This window comes from Pomacea canaliculata, linkage group LG6 (genome assembly GCF_003073045.1).
Source record: "Pomacea canaliculata isolate SZHN2017 linkage group LG6, ASM307304v1, whole genome shotgun sequence".
In the NCBI taxonomy this organism is placed as follows: domain Eukaryota; kingdom Metazoa; phylum Mollusca; class Gastropoda; order Architaenioglossa; family Ampullariidae; genus Pomacea; species Pomacea canaliculata.
Genome location: NC_037595.1, coordinates 28,526,365 through 28,543,487, shown reverse-complemented (window position 1 = coordinate 28,543,487; position 17,123 = coordinate 28,526,365). Strand labels below are relative to the sequence as shown.

The 17,123-nt window shown below is 43.8% G+C and overlaps 1 protein-coding gene across 9 annotated transcripts in view; it reads left to right on the top strand.

The window, feature by feature from the left end:
- Window positions 1-17,123, top strand: part of LOC112566429 (synaptotagmin-like protein 4) — a 61,438-nt gene that overhangs the window by 2,902 nt on the left and 41,413 nt on the right. For 3 of the 9 annotated variants that reach the window (XM_025242617.1, XM_025242632.1, XM_025242611.1), the window contains exons 1-5: window positions 7,265-7,417; window positions 8,335-8,549; window positions 8,781-8,948; window positions 9,293-9,505; window positions 10,023-10,135. In XM_025242617.1, coding sequence (XP_025098402.1) covers window positions 8,836-8,948; window positions 9,293-9,505; window positions 10,023-10,135 — 439 coding nt within the window. In that variant the 5' untranslated portion in view covers window positions 7,265-7,417; window positions 8,335-8,549; window positions 8,781-8,835. The other 6 variants (XM_025242614.1, XM_025242615.1, XR_003099586.1 and 3 more) reach the window with 6 other exon arrangements.

Here is a 17,123-nt window from a genome sequence, read left to right as displayed (position 1 = left end):
TCAGCATCCGCAGAACCACGCAACCATCACAGATCTGACACCTGGACCATTGCCTACCTAGCCCAGCCACCCGTCGCCAAGCCGTCCCTCACTCATTGATCTCTGCCCTCCCTCCACTCTCCTCTTACGGTTGCCGCACGCCTATAACCTATATAACCGGTTGGCCTAGCACGAAGCTGTATTCTTCTCCCACTTCTATTTTTCGTGGGTTTTTTTTTTCGCCCACTCGCCACACTGGGGCGGCGCTAATCGGCTGGGGTTTTGGAGCACCACTTGTTGCGTTCCCACCTGTTAACGCTCGGCTTGTAGGCTGGTCCGTAGCCTCTGTGTACACTCGCCAGCAGCTGGAGGTTCTGAAGGCCTGTAGTTGCCTCCTCCTCCTCATTCAAGGCTACGTCGGCCAAGCTACACAAATCTCCGACAAGTGGCCTGGGTTTCGATCCACTACCCTCCGATCCTTTACTTTGTGATCACGATTGTCACAGTCATGTCATCCAGTACGGCAGTGCATCACCACGTCTGTCGTGGAGTCGGATGTGGGGACTGATACCTGCAGAGGTAAGGAGTCACTGGCCTTTGATAGAGGTGGTGGGTATCTGGCACGTGCCGATCTCAGGGTTGTCCGAGGAGAAGCGGACAAGTGTACTATACCTGTTTGTACGGTTATGGCGTGGGAGGTGTGGATGTAGACGCCGTCTGCTGTTTGAAGTGGACAGCTGCGGCTGATTACTGTGTTTGCCATCCGACAGCTGCTACCCACGAACAGTTGGGTGAGCGGCGATATTTCGGTGTTTGTGGTCTGTTAGCGGCGATATTCCGATGTGTATGTGGTTTTTGTGTAGTCTCTCTCTCTCACACACATAGTCGGTGATGCGAGAAAGTTGATGAACAGAAGGATGGCATGTTCTGTTGATGCCAGCATCTAGTGGGTTGATGTTAGATGGGCGAGGCAGAGATTGGAAATTGGGATGGAGAAAAATTAGATATAATGTAGTCCCAAAAATTTATGGTCTTTGGGTTTATTGCCCGCATATTTCTCGGCACCAGTTTTTTTTTTTTTTTTTTTAAAAAGGAGGATGGTTCTAATCTCCTCTCCCTTTGATGTCTTTCTTTCCTCACTCTTCTGCAGAGTCAGCTACCTATTCGTTGCCTGGAGAAAAAAGTTCGCTGCACCGAACGGGTATGGAACAGACTAGGAGTCTAGACACTTTGCGAAATGATGTTGGAATGTCAACACTATGGGCTTGCAGATCATTTTTTTCCTGTCTCCGTCGTCTATTTTTTTTTTTTTCGCTCAGTAATCTGTTGTTTTCCTGCTGTTCGAGTTTTAATTAATGCGCAACTTCGCCCTCCTCAAACATCCCCTTTTCCGCTGCTTCTCCCTTTTCTACCATCACATCTTTTCAGTGAACTGCTGCTAATGTGCATCGCTTTTACTTGATCTTTAAGACTGAAATCTGAAGTATTTAACACACTAGATGATTCTGTCTTCGGTCTTTTCATTGACTATCCAATAGCAGTCCTGAATACTGTTCTGCTAGAACAACGTTTGTCAACCGGTTACCTCAATCCTTAAAATCTCATTAAGTTTGCTAAATAGGAAATTAGTATTTTTAAATGGTTTTGTAATTCTTGGTATTGTACAGTATTTGTGTGTCTTTTCCCAGTTGGATTAATGAACATCAACTTGATTCCGCCAAAGAACTGAATTAGTTCATAGAAATGCAACTTGAAAATCTTATGTGTGGAGCGTGGGACGTGTTTTACTGCTGTTTAAGAGGTGATGATAGAAATCTTCGTTTGGACTGTGTCACATAAAATAGTACACGGTGACCACATACATAGATGATGTATGAACTGCGATGGTCTGTGTGTTTCTAGTGGTACTAGACAGGTTGTGTTGTTCAAGGAATAAGAATACCAAAGACAGTGATATGAATCAGTATTGTCGGAGTCTTAAGATTGCTGGCAGCTGTGTAGTGGGAAGGATGCTAGAAGTTGATACAGCTACTCTAAATGTCTTTTCATATGGATAGAGATGGGGACAAGAGTAGTTGCCGACTCTGCTGATCGGGTGGCATTACGGGGTGGTTAAGTAGACTAGAGTGAGCGGAAGTAAACGATTTTCTCCCTCTTTTTAATCTTCACATTTGTCACATCGAGCCGCTAACAACGATTTACGTGTTCTCCGCTCTGTCGTAACACGAAATCTGACCACTCCTAAGGGAAGCAGGCCGATTTGCTCATTTACCTATTGGACCACATGTGTGATCGGGTTCGACCTCCGAGTAAATGAGTTATGAGAGTAATCATCACCGACTGACACATTCATTGCTCGGGTACTGTACGTTGCCAAGACAAACTACATTTTTTTTTTTCAATGCGAACTAGTCACGTGATATACACAGGTCACCAGCATTATTATAAAATTAAAAAAAAAAAGTATACGCTGCTGGAAGTAATGTCTGGTGATCCATGCTGGTCACGTGGCACGTAGATGCCAGTGTATCCCTGAGCGACGAATGCATTTCTTGCCTAGTAGGCCTCCTCGCATGTCGCCGATTTTTGAAAAAAAGTTATCCAACTTTTCATTTGTTGGCCGAAGTTGTCACACGGATGATGGAAGACTGTGGGCTGGGGTGGAATCGACTCGTGCCGTGGTAGAGTCGGCAAATGTCTGCTGACCGTCAGTCGCACGTGCACTGCGTACAAAAGAACACGTGGATAGGTCACAGCGTTACGTTGGGTGGAGCCGAGGGCTGCATGCTGATCCATTTCGTACAAGGGCATTCGTAACTTGATACACATTGTTAAGCAGAGCTATCGCAATTTAAAAAAAAAATGTGTATATAACTGCTATGTAAACATTTGACAACTTAAAGGTCTCGTGGGCTGCAAATATTTTTGTAATTGACGACGTAAAGTTCAGTGCAAGATATTTTCCCCCTCGCATCTAGATAAATAACCTCCCCGCTTCCCCTATATGTATTCTCGCTATTCCCGTTTAACCCACATCCCCAGGCACCGCAGATATAGGTCAACATCGCAGGCATGATCGTGACATACAGGCAGTGGGAGAACTGGGACCATGTGTAAATTAGGCGTATGTGTGTACAACCATGACGTCATAGGTTTACCTCTTCCTGTCCGTTGTGATGTTTATGAGATATTTTTATATTTATCGACCATTTAGTTGTGTTCAGTTATGAAAGCCATGAAATCGGGCGCACTTCTAGCAGTGAGTGCAAGCGGACGTCGGTGGTGAGCTGTGTTCCGCCGAATGGCGTCGCCGCTGCCGCAGCACCGGGGTGCATATCGGGGTGGTCGGACAACCTTAGCACAGGGAGTCACGCACGACTCTGCATTCCGGACATACGTGGGGGAGGGGAGGGGTCGGAGGACGTGGGGCGTTCTTGCCGGCGTGCACAAAGGCAAGCAAGACGAGCGTGGAAACATTTGTAGACACTTGCACCGCCCTGCAAACATCTTGCTGACTGTAGTCCTTTGACCCACAAGTCGGCCACCCGAGTCCGCGGGACTCCAGCCCGTCAATGACAGTCATTTAATTCTGGACATTTTCTGAGGGACGACTTCGCATCATCGAGCGCCGTGCACAAAAGTTGTAGAGAGTGGTGGTGGGGGACCCTTGATACATCAGCAGAAATAATTCGTTTCCATGTTTCTCGCAGAGTACGTACAGCCAGGCCGTCCATGTTTAGATGAAGACCAAGTGCGAAGCAGGATGAGTAACAAACTTCGTTCAAAAGTTTATTTAGGAGTTTCGGGCTGTGGGTGGGGTAGAAATCCGCGTGACATCTTATCGCGCTTGTGAACACTTGGCAACAGGTGACTGTCTAGTGTGGCGTGAGGTGTCTATGTGGTGGCGAATTTGTCATCGGCTGTTGATAGACGCCATTTTTCTCAACGCTTGATAATTGTTTTTTTTTTTTTTTGTTTTTTTTTTTGCCGCAAAATTGAGATAGAGAAACGGGTTGGGGGTAGGAGGAGGGGTGGATAGGGAGGAAAGAGGGTCAAACATGTTTTTATGAGTTTAGCAGAGGAGGTGTTGACAGCCAGAGTATATTATGGTGTATTACTGATCCGGTGAATCACTATGATCTGCTTCAGTGACATTCTGGCTCATTCTAGTCGTTAGCTGACAATACATGCCTGGAAGCTGTCTCAGAAAGGCTGGTGATTTCAAACTAATGACAACACCGACGGTATAAAATCATCGTCATTGTCGTTGTCGTCGTCATCGTCGTCACAAAACAGTAGATGAGCGAGACAAAAGAGGACCGAAACATGTGCAACTATCATCAACATAGACTTGTAATCGCGCGTGTTCATCTGCGACCGCGTGCTGTGGCCACAGTGAGGAGCTGAGCTCTGTGTTGGCTGGAACACATGAACTTTGTCCCTCGCTTGATGCCAGACAGGCTTCATTACCAGCATGTCGGCCATAAAAGGGCAGAACTAACGACACCAAGAAGCCGATACACTTCGGCAGCGGCAGGTTATTATTTCCCATTAGGCAGACTGCATCAAGAACTAATGGTTGCCATTATTGCGAGCAGTGTCCAGGACTAACTGTTGATATCAGACCAGGGGATGCTCGAGGCTCGTGGCGGCCCTGGGCAGAGAAAGAATCGGCGGCCCCTTCACCCGCTATTGTCAATAAAACCCATTATAATACTACATATAGCTTACTGCTCCTACTCTGGCGGCCTCTTGATATGCACAGTTTGCACGTGCTAGGTCGTCCTCCTATGGTATGGCCCTGCAGGTCGGGATTTTTTTCGGAGCTTGCGTTTTGTCTGACCTACTGAAGCACCTCGTATTTCACAGTGACCGAGACCGAAACTAACCCTCGAGTACTTCGAAACAAGAATTACTGTCCTTCCCAGTTCTGTGGAAACACATTTAAAGTAAAAAGTAAAGGAATGATTAACAATTAACAATCAGTTCGACCATGTCATTAATCCCTCAAGCCGGACTTTTGCAAGCTTCATAAACCGACGACCGCTGCTTCGTCCATTTCCGATTTTGTGTTTAGGACATAGCGTATGTATATATATCCGGACTTTGAGTATAATCCTGCTTCGTAAATAAAGTCCGCCATTTTTTTTGTTTCCTTTTTTCACACGCAGATCGTATATGGAGCACTGATTAACTGTCTTTCGCGCCATCCATAGGAAATGCATTTAGAGTTTTCCAGTATATCTGTATTTTTGAAAGGGGTGGGACTGGCCGGGCGCGAAGGAAGGAGGCGAGGGAGAGGTAAATACTTACCTATCAATGTTAATACGTGTATGTCACGGGTACCTTGAGTACGAGTCCGCGTATGTATGCATGTAATTACAGCCACTGTACGATGGCTTGTATTTCGATCATTCTCGCTTTTGATATTTTTGTGATCACGTCCGTTTGAGAGGACCATGCTAGTCCGATGGGTATATCCTGATACTCCTTATCTCTGTGTGTGTGTGTGAGAGAGAGAGAAGTGGGGTGGAGGAGGCAGACAAACAGTTAGTGTATGTGTGGTAGGTATCAGGAGGACTTAGATTCTCGTGAGAAAGGTAATGGTAATTTTTGTAGCTTGTGTACTTGAGCAGCCGCTACATATCTATCCCTTCCTCTCTTTCCCACGAGCGATCTTCCACATACCCAGCGATGCGTTGATGATCATCTCTCTCACGCACAAAAATTCGTTCTTCTGTACGCTTGATGGTGGGAAAGGAGAATGATTTCCTACGTGGTGAAAAGAAGCGAGGATAACCGCTCAGTGGTTCAGTGGTTCAGTGGTTCATACAGGAAGGGTGGCGCAAACACTAGCATACCTGTCCCCCGGGTCCTCAAAGCCGCATATTGTTGACCACAATTTTGTGTTCCATTTGTCATGCTGGAGGAACTGAAATTGAATGAATAGAGGTACACTGCATTGTATATCTCCTGGTCTTGCTGGAAGTGTACCGTTAGCCGAGGTGTGGGAAAAAGTTGTCTTTTTGCGGGCTGGTCTACAAATTGTAAGCGGTGGGCCAAACTACCAAATACCAAAAACCCACAGCAGGTGACTACACAACAAGCCTAGTAATAATGGAAGGAAATGTGTACATAATGGCGGTCACTTACCGAATTTATTGTGTAAAGTGAAGCTGTTTGAATTCGTTCACTAGAAAGCTTTAAAACCACACTTTCCTTTGAAGGCGAACACCCCGATTTTCTCACTACGACTCATCAGACATCTCAGCCGTGATATTTGTTATCTTTGTACTTTGTGTTAGAATGCTACGGACTGCCGATTTCTAAAGCTATTGTACATGATAAATATTAATAAAATTAACATAGGCTGAGTAAAAATAATGAAAATAAGTGCACTTCACATTTTGACAGACGGGCCGGTCCAAAGCCGTACTTTACCCACCCCTGACAGCCCATTCAGGATTCAGAAAAAGATATCATCATCATCATCATCATCGCTACTAAAGCACGCTCTAAGCAGACAATTGAACCAAGTAAAAACTCTCAATAAATGTTTTAAATGCTGCAACCACTGCACCGTTCAGTTCCGTAAAGAAACTGCCATTCCTGCAACACTACCCTCAAAGGAGCATAAAAATAATATTTTCTGCTTGATTGTTTGGTTAGATGGTTGTTGGTGTTGTGCTGTGTTGGCAGCAGCTGGGAGAAGCATGTTGACGATGTTTCCCATGTCAGACTTGCCAAGATGTCAAGAGACAGACCACAAGGGACTGGGACCCGCCCACTTGTGTCGTTTGACAGGACGCGGCACAGGAAGCGAACCAGAGAGGAAAAGGCTGAAAGCATCGAGATTGACATTTTTCCGGCCTTGTTGACTTGATTGGCTTGGAACCTGCACCGTCTGGCTGGGTTAACAAGCAAATAAGTCTCATATCAACAAGAGGCGGGGATTGAGGGGAGGGATGACGGGTGCCCACCTGTCCTAACCGTGCTGACAAGTTTTTTGATCATGAAATGTTGGATGCAATGTTGACAGTCCGCCGCCAATTAAAACAAATTTGCTTATTTGCGGCCAATGTCATGCTAGATACACATAGACAACACAATGCAACTCGAATATAGGGCCTGCGCACTGTGAACAGTGTCGCTTATTCTCTCATATTTTGCAGCCAAGCTCAAAACGAAAGAGGATGTTTACTTTCATGTTTACACGATAGGTGCGAAGCTGGAGGTGAGGGAGGGATTGAAAAAGTATTGTATAGCGTGGTAAGTAGTGCGTGGTAGAGAGGAGAGATGACGTGGTCGTGAGTCGTGTGCAAGTCGAGGCCGCCACAGACGCACATTCCAACCGCCACTCCACTTGTAGGAGTCCAACGGTTCTGTGATGTGGACGGATGAAGTTTGTAAACTCGCCTCAAGATCGTACTTTGGTCTGGTGACGTATCATTTATCTTCAGTAACAGAGAAGCGAGGGCTATAGTAACGATTTAGAGACGCACCCGAGCGTTTGTAAGCGTGGACGCGTGAGTGTGCAGCAATGCAACCACTTCATTGATTTCATCCATCAACAGTAGGTAGCCTCCGGGTGCACCTGTAGAGCCGGGGCCACAGTCACACGCAGTGCAGGATGTGGTCTGGGTGAGGGTGTGGGTGTTGAGGTAGTAGTGGGGGGAACAGTTTTTGTGGGGACAGTGATGGGCACATACCCGGTTGTGAGACGTTTGTAACTAGATCGTGTGCATGTCATGTCACTAGGTTTTGTGATGGGATCTAGGCATGGCGAAGTTCACACTGGGTTTGCATGGCGATCACTTACTGTGGTGGGCGGTGTGAATTGTGCTTCAGTCACGTTCTGTGTGTTGTGGTGTCCGGTGTAAATTAAGTGTTCGTTGCATCACTCGAGCAGAATAGCTGGGCTTAGAACTGCAGTGCCCCCTTGATCAAGAGATTTATATTTACTTACACAGGCATGCATGTTCCACGCAGTTTTTCTCACCTTCACAAATATCTTTGGGCAGATAGGCTTATGTATATAATTGGGTAGCAGAACGCCTCTGAGGGTGCATGCAGACAGGGGACTAAGAGGGTAAGACGTGTGTAGACCGTTGAAAACTTTTTAGTTGGGTTAGTAAAGTACCTGACATGTTTTTTTGGTTCACATAAAGTATTTGATAGAAGTTGTTAGTATATCATCCTGACATTTATTTCCTAGTGTTTTTGGCACCAATTTTTTTTAATATTATGTTCTTAGTCTGGCTGTTTGGCATCTGACTATTGTCTTTTCATTGGGCACCTAGGTTTTGAAAGCTCTTTCCTGCCTCAAAGAGTTTTTGCCTGACCTCTGTGTTTCAGCTCAGCAAGATGGGGTTGTTGTGACACCATGATTGCAGTCACTGTGTTTCATGGATGTGCCAACAGCCAGCCCTTGTTAGAGTGACAAGATCAAATACTGACATTGCTGTGCACCTGCAAGTCGAGAAACAGGCAGCCTTAGTACTTGTGCAGTTATTCTGTGGTGTTTAAGGGTGACACAAATTTCAAAGGTTCCCTGAAACTGATAGTGTGAGGTGAGTACTGGACTTTGTTTGTACTTGCATGAATATGATTTCTATCCATTACATATGATTTGCAAGATTAAAAAAAATTGCACCTGTTTATAATTAGAGATTCCTTAGTTCATTTCTGAATGGGTTGTTTTATAAGAAGGCCAGAAATGAATAGATAGGTCTTGCATTATCCTCTCATAGATGACATATAATTTTTCTGAGACATGACATGAGTTATTTAATGAATTACAGGTTGTCAGCAAAGGTAGCTTTCTAGCATCTGTGTGAGATAACATTCTCATTCAGCATGGAGGTTGGCTTGCTGGACCTGGAGGGGCTGACCAATGAGGAACGGACCATCATCCTCAACGTTATTCGTCGTGATGATGAAGTTTGTCGTCGCCTGGAGACCCGCATAAAGTAAGGGAAAAACACAGTTACCTCAGAAGGAAGTGATGCAGTGCACACCCTGTGCAGCCAATAGACTACAAAATCTCTATGCTTCATATCTGTGTGTGATTATTAATATTTGTATGCACATTGCTCTCTCTCCTGCATGGAGAGTTGACAGTTACACTTTCATGTGTGGTTTGTTCCTGGTTAAGAATTTAGAGGAGCCATATTGGCTTTCTCTTCAATAACTTCTTCCCTACTATTGTGAAGTACACAAAATCCCAAAATGTTTTAGTTGTGTTATATTGTATTTTGCATAATATTGCCAAAAAAATTCATTTTTTGTTTGTTCTTTTGTTTATATTATACAGACAACTGAAAGCAGAACTACATGATATCCGCATGAAGAGTGCTCTTCGCACAGGAGATGACTTGAGCAAAATGTGTGCGCGGTGTCACATGATTTTCGGGATTTTTGTGAACACTGGGGACATTTGTCCAGGCTGTCACTTTCGAGTGTGCAAGAACTGCAGGGAAAATCTCATATCCCATGGCTGGATGTGTATTTTGTGTTTCAGAGAAAAGTAAGTAATGTGGCAGCTAATTTTGATTTTAGAAAAAAAAAAGATTCTGCCCAACTGAAAGAAGCTTACATCAAAGAAAAAAGAAAACATGCAGCGTTGAGCTAAACTATGATGGTAGGAGAGAAAATGTTGGCACACGAGGGCTATGTTTATACAGAATAGCATTCATTAAAGGTTATTTTAAATATTTCATTTATTTGGGGAGAAAATCTCATGATCAAATGTCTGGCCAAGTTGATCTCCCTTACACCACTCTTGTGATCCCCCTTTTTTTTTAATAGGAAGAAAGTGATTAACCGTGGAATAGTCTTAGGAGATTTAGGAGATTTTTTTTTAGTTGACTAAAGATGATTTATGCTGTAAATACGCTTAATTTAGACACGTGAGGCTTTGACAATAAAGTATTGCATACATATTTGTCAACAAATAAGGCAGTAAATTCATTTTTTCCCTCATCTACTTTTACCTTTGGGTGATGTACATTTCGCTTGATGTGTTTGAACGTTACAATTTCCAGCCAGATACGGTGGTTAACTGGAGAGTGGATGGGGAAAGACAAGACAGGCAAGTCTAAGCAAATTAGGGCAACGGACCTTGTGCGAGCTTCTCTGAGAATCAGGCACGAAAACAGTAAGTTGTATGTTTCTTGCTGTATAGACATTGAAGAACATAGCAGCCACATATTTGTTCAAAAAATAAGAAAGAAATCAAGGGTAAAAAAAATACATAAAGCATCACAAGCCTCAATGTTAATGTAAAATGACCAAGTTCTTTAAAACTTCTTGATGTACAATTTGTTCTCAATTTTGTTTTATCTTTATGAGGGAAAGGTAATGTTTGTGCATACATGCACTGTACATGTTCAAGTATGCCAGGGACAGATGCAGAGTTATATGTGCAGCAGAGGGATAAAGGGTACAGTAACCTGGGCATATGAGCATTGGTGAAGAAAGATGTCTAATTTTGTTATTTTGATCAGTCAGTAAGCTAAGGGAGAATCGCTTGTACTAACCAATCTTAATGAAACGTTGCTTCAGCTGCTGACATACTCTGTTCTTTGTTGTGAGCTGGAAGTATTGGAGTATGTACATTTTTAAAAAAATATATATAAAACGAAGAACACAGACATGTAGGTTGAATGATCACGCTGAGGGAGACAGGCCTCTGTTCCTTCGTTTACAGCATGTTTGTGCTGCACAAATATTGCACATTGAGCGCAGGTATTCAAATGGATCTCACACAAATAAATGCACACACTTGCACGGCACTGCATATTTAGACATCATACATATGCATATTTCCACGCGTCCACACACCCACTAAGAAATCGAATTAGTATTCCACCAGATATAACAATAATTAAATCATACACAGGCCACATCTTTGAAACTTGATGCACGAATTGTTCTTATTTTATTTGGATAGGGGTGGAGGGGCAGTAAGGGTAATATATGTACTGGGCATGTTTAAGTATATTGGAGGCAGATGCAGGCGCAGTCGTACACACTGGGGTGTGTTTGTGCATATGGACACGTCAGTAAGAAGCATCAAAATGGGGCCAATAGTTAGTGAACATAGCTGCAGCAGTTTCAGTCTTACAAGATTGGCAGTGCTGTCCATCTGTCAGGATAACCGAATAATCCTCTGTTGCCCCATTCTATGCACACTGACAAAGTTGATCGCATTTCCCGTGAAGAGCTTGATATTCATTGCATTTATTTCAGACCTGCAGTGGACAGGTGCTCTGACTACACAGGTAGCAGACTTTGGGACCTATTGATGTTGTTTAGTACAGTGTAAGAACAGTAGCATTTGTTGGGTCCATACCCTGTGATCACCTAGTTCACTGTCTGCCAGCCTCTCACCAGTGCGCTTCACCCACCTCTACATTTTATTTGACATTGAGCTTAACCACCATATGTGAGTCACTGTCAGTTCTCCTTTTGCTGTCTTGGCACTGATATAACACTCTGTGATTTGTGATGTTACACAGCATCTTCTGGTCTTAGATTTTGTTGAAAGTGCTGTCAAAAGTTATTATTTTTGTCTTAAAACATTCTTTTTTAATCAGCTGTTTGTGTTAGAAAAGCCATGTATTTAGTAACTAGAGAAAAATATACTGTGGGAATATGGTATTTTGTAGAAATGCTGTGAGACATATTAAACAAAATAAATGTCAGCAGAAAGGGGTAGGGGAGAGGGTGGGTTATGTTGGAGAGGTGAGTGGGCGGGGGAGAAAAACTCAAACTCAAACATTTTAATGACTTAAGACTCTTCCAGTCAATATCCTTTTACAGGATGAACTGAAAATAACCAGCTCCACACTCACACATACTCATCTAATGACCTACCCATCCATACCTCTCTCATTCCCATCCTACATACATATATTCACTGTTCACGCTCCGGCAACATAATACAAAACATATTAAACATACTTATCAACATTAGCATAGATGGACAGAAGGTAGTGATTATAGTTCATATGATTTTGGTTGTCGCCCTTCTTATCTTAAAACAGTTGTAAATAAACCAAACTAGTTTTCTTGGTTTCCCTGCATCTGCATATTGGAGAAGTGAACTTTGTCCTCTGCAAGATTTATGCAGAAAGGAGATTTTGTAGTACTCTGCCTTAACCAGTATAAAACGGCTTTTGTGCATGGTAGTATCATTCACTCATAGACTGAAACATATAAACTTCCCTGATGTCTTTTATTTTCACGTAATCAAAATACAACTCTGGAAAGAGAATCTATTTATGAGGCTGTGCCCCATGTTCACAACCCACCTTTGCTGGCTGACATCTATCACTCTGAGTTTGAAAGTAGAAAGAAACATTTTATGGTCCTCCAATCCTTAGTTAAACCATATCTGATTAAAATCACTATATTCTAAAGCTGTTTGCACTTTTGTTACCCAATTTCTTTGACCTAATGTTTAAATAATAGATTAAATAATATTTGATAAGCTTGCTTAGGATATGACCTATATGCATCTTTGTCAATTGTAACCATAATTTAATGCTTTTCATATAAGTCCAAGCTTTGGTCAGTTTTTATATTATTTTCTCGTGAAACAGTTTGGTTAGGAACAAGTAGGGTTTCTTGAAGAACTAACGAAACAGCAGCTGAGAGGAACATATCAAACTCAGTTTATTACAAATGTCAGTGTGAATGTCACTTTTTAAGTTTTAGAAAAACACACATGGGCTTATCCGAATTCTAAACACTGATGTCACATGAGGCTGTGACCACTCCAAGAGCTTCAAGCCTGAGGCTAATGAGGTGTTTCCCAATCGTCAGTCCTACTTTTGTGAGGTCCCGGGGAAATGATGCCTTCAGCAAACACAGGCTTATTAGCTCAAGAATGCTACATAATATTTAACAGAAGAGTTTGGGATTTCATAATTTCTAATGCTTGAAATCCTTTCGTTTAAAAATAATTTTGCTCTCAGGCTTGGCTTTACCAACTCCGTGGCCAACATGATACCAACATTGTATGACACGTTTCAGTTTGCATAACTTGAGAGTTTTGGTACCAGAAACACAGGAATACCCTCTAGAATAAAAGCGGGGCGCAAGTGTAAACTTTCCATCTCCAGCACCTTGCTCTCGGCGATGACTTGCTACAGCAGCAGGTTGGTCTCAGCATCACCATCAAGACTCGGTCCACGCTGCACGCACTCCAGTGTCAGCCGTGCATGCTCGTGCATCGACATTATTGGCGAAGCCAGCGCTGTTTTCAGCGTTCGTTGTCTTTCCTTTTTCATTTTTCCCCTTTTTTTGTTCGTTTTCTTTGAGCACTTCTGGAACGATCATCGATTTCTACGTCGGCGAGAGAAAACGCGCTTTTCAAGAACGCTCTTGATCGGAGCGCCGCCTTGCGGAGGTTTGGGGTGGTCGCGGTGGTCGGTGGAGGAAGGGACGGAGACATTCATGCATGCATGAGGACAAAAAAGAAAAAAAAGAAGCTGCGGAAGAGTTAAGCACGGCTGGAATATTCATTGCGCGTGACGGGGAGCGCGTGAGGAGGTCGATGGGCGACCGTCAGTCATGGCGGTGATTAACTCTGTGCAGGCCAGCAGATATGGAGGCAATCGCTTGCAGTTGTCGCTGGGTGTCACAAGTCAGTGATAAGCCACCCGCTCTTGAATTTATTCATTTATTTGCGACATGAGAGTGAGTGAGAGAAAGAGAGCTTTTGACACATTTTTTGACATAAAATTATATTCTTATAAAAATTACGGTGGCAACAGTGACAACAGTTTATAAACGTAGGTCTGTATGTTGATGGCAAAATGAACTTACAATTGAGAGAGAGAGGAGATGAACAGTCACCGCGGTAACAATTCTTCAGGGCTGCTTAGATATCAGAACAAAAAAGCTGTTGACGGGTTACCTGTCAAACTGCAAGTATGATTTCTTTGGTCCTTGTCTAACCGTTCATCTAGAAAACGGGAAATTGAACCCCCCTCCCCAACGAATCGATTCCGAGATGTCAGGCATTCGGTGGAGGGGGAAACAAGGAATTCGGGTTAGCCTCCTTTGCATAAAGTAAAACAAAGAAGGGGGCGAGAAGTTCTAATGGAAGCCTTGGCTAGGAAGGGTTCGAATGTCCAAGGTTGTGAGGCGAAGAGGTATAGAGACCGATTAGTTGGGACGAACGAAGGCGCTTACAATTGTGACTTCGGTGAATAATAAATAGATGAGCAGGCCTCGTAGGAGGAAGGAGGAGAGGAAAGGTGGGTGGAGACCGCAGCATAGAGACCTTTCCCTCATTGTGGGAGGGACTACTGAGTGCGAAGAAAAGCAGATGACAAAGGTCAGAAAGAAGACTGCAGGACAAGACGGATGTGCGGTCGATTCTTGGGCATCTGCCCTGTCTCGACCTCACTCGACCTGCTTTCCACCTCCTCCTCTCCTCCGCTCGTGCGGCCTGCAAGTCTAACCGACAACTTGACAGATCGCCGCTTTCAGACCCCGACCAACCCGGTGCCGGTATGATTAAGGTCAATGTGGAGGTCAGGTGGTCCCAACGGAAGGCAGTCGCTGTCGCCAGGTGGACAGGAACAAGAAGACAATCTCCGGTATGCCATGGACTACCATACATTTTATACTTTCAAGAGTCTCTGCTGCGACCGACCTCCTCTGAGCATCCTAAACCGGAAACTGAAGTCATCCTGGCTGGGCCGCTGATACATTCAGTAATGGATGGTCCTCCTCCCTTGGCGGGAGCACACTCTTTTCTCTTATCCCAGTGCACTTCGTCCCACACATAGACAGCCAACTTGTAGAGTTGAAATTGGCTGTGGAAGATGGCGCCTATTCAAAGTAAGCTGAGTCTGGTAGTCAGGGAGAAGACGGATGCCAGACTGTGGTGACCGACATGTCGCCAGATGATGGCGGGGGGCAGTCACGCGGGTCTCGGGGGCGTGGCCCAGCTCGTCATGAACTTGAGCAGTGTCTGGCAGTAGCATCCTCAGGGAGGCTTTTTAAATTCTTGTTGCTGTTGGTTGTGGTGATGGAGAGAAAGAGGAAGCATAGAAAACTCCAGAAAATGAAATCCATCCACACTGGCATTAGCATCGGAATCAACACGGTCGTCGTCGTCATTACTTTTGACATTCAGAGATGTTCGCTGTCCTCTTTCTCTCCTCTTTCTTCATCATAACCCGAGACACTAGTGGGCTCTGCAAGTGCGCTTTCATGGCTGTTGTGGCAGCAGGGTCGTAAACATGAAAGCTGTTGTCAACCTCTAGGGTTGCAAGTAGCCGCACTCCAGCCTCGTCCACCAGACAAGAAGCACACTCGTCCTCAGGGAATCACCACCTGCCAGTCTCCTCCAGCGTCTTCCTCCCGCCCTTTCTCATTCATTTGCTTTACTCGCCGCTTCCTTCCTGACCAGTGTACCTCCATACCTATCTTTTCTTCGTTATCGTTTTAATAATTAAGATACTCCACTGGAGTTTACAGGACATAATGGCTGTAAACTAAAATGAAAGAGAAAGAAACATACAGTCAGGGCTATGAACATCCATTGGCATAGCTGGGAAAAAGTCTGTCAGATGCTGATAAGGAAACCATTGCTATTCAAATTTTACCATTGGGTATTGCATTGGATTTTCAATTTTATTTCTGTTTTTCAAGATTTGACTAAATGGATAGGTAAGCTGACTTTTTCAATTTACAAGAGTAGGTCCTTGCTTAGCAAGGAATAAATTTGTCGAAGTTGTTTGTGGATCAAAAAAGCACAAGATGTTCAGAAAAATTCACTCGATCTGTCACAAATTTATCTTTAGTGTATATATATATATGTTTGAGATCTTTCCATAATCTTTGATAGTCATACATCCCCTCCAACACAAATCAAAATTATCTTCTCGAATCAACAAAGGTAGCAGAACTCATTCTTGTTCTATATCTTTGTTTATCAATATCCATTTTTGTACCTCTCATCCTGTGAGTTAATGTAACTTATAACCTTTTTAATTTTCATATCTTTGATTAATGCGATTTCGTTACAAAATGCAGTACCATTCAGCATCTTTTACCAGCTTAGCCTCCCATATATCACAGGAATTTGTTTAGGATGTTTTGTTAGTAATGTATAAAAACATTTTTTTGACAGGAATACGTTCTTTGGAAGCGTTTTGCTTACATCCTAATGCTAATAATTTTAGTTTGTTAAATTTAACCGATTAGCCACTGTGTTTCTCGATACCTTGTACACATCCAGTGTATAAAACAAAATTCATATTTATTGTAATCTACCCGCTTGTGTGCACCCCAGGCACACTCTCTATGGACACCACAGTCTGCAATGCATCCCACAATCACCGCTTCTTTACCTGGTTTGGCATCTGGAGGCGCCACCTGTCCACCCCCCGGGCCGGAGGAGCAATTACTAAGCCACTTTCCGTGACTGGCCTGACCATGGGGAGGGTCTAGTGGAAAGTTGCACGAACTCAGTCGTGGGTCATCCTTGATTTGTGGACGGTGTGTCACGGCAGACCGAGCTAACAACGACTTCATTAGGTCCGCATCGCAATTAACGGTCTGTAGCTTAACGGATTGTGGGGCAGTAGTCACGTGGGCAGCTCGCTACGTAGCGTTGTAGCTCGCTACACACAGATAATTGCAGTACGGTTCCCAGTTCCCTGCACTTGGCGAACCATGGCCCCAGGCTCGATGTAATAGGCGGACATAAAATATTGATTGAACAATTGAATGTTTTTTAGTTAGCTGGATAAAAAAAGGACAATCATCCCATCAGTATAGGTACGGACAGTTGATCATCTACGCCATTCTCAGATGTAAATAAAAATATTAACAGTCTATGGAAAATGAAGCATGTAAATGTTAAAAATAGCACGTTACAAAATAAGTATAATGGTGATAGGGGTGTGCCTTGCCGTAGAATACCTATGCTGATGGAAGGACTGTCGTTTCCATGTGGAAACTACTTGTAATTATCTGTGTGATGCGAGATCACAGCGGTCAACGGTCATTTCGCCACCAGACCATCGCTCCACCGCGATACCGCGATATGATCTCGCGGCGAAATGACCGCCACCCGTGGCATGTTCTATGGGGAAGAGGTGGAGGGCATTGATGTTTTA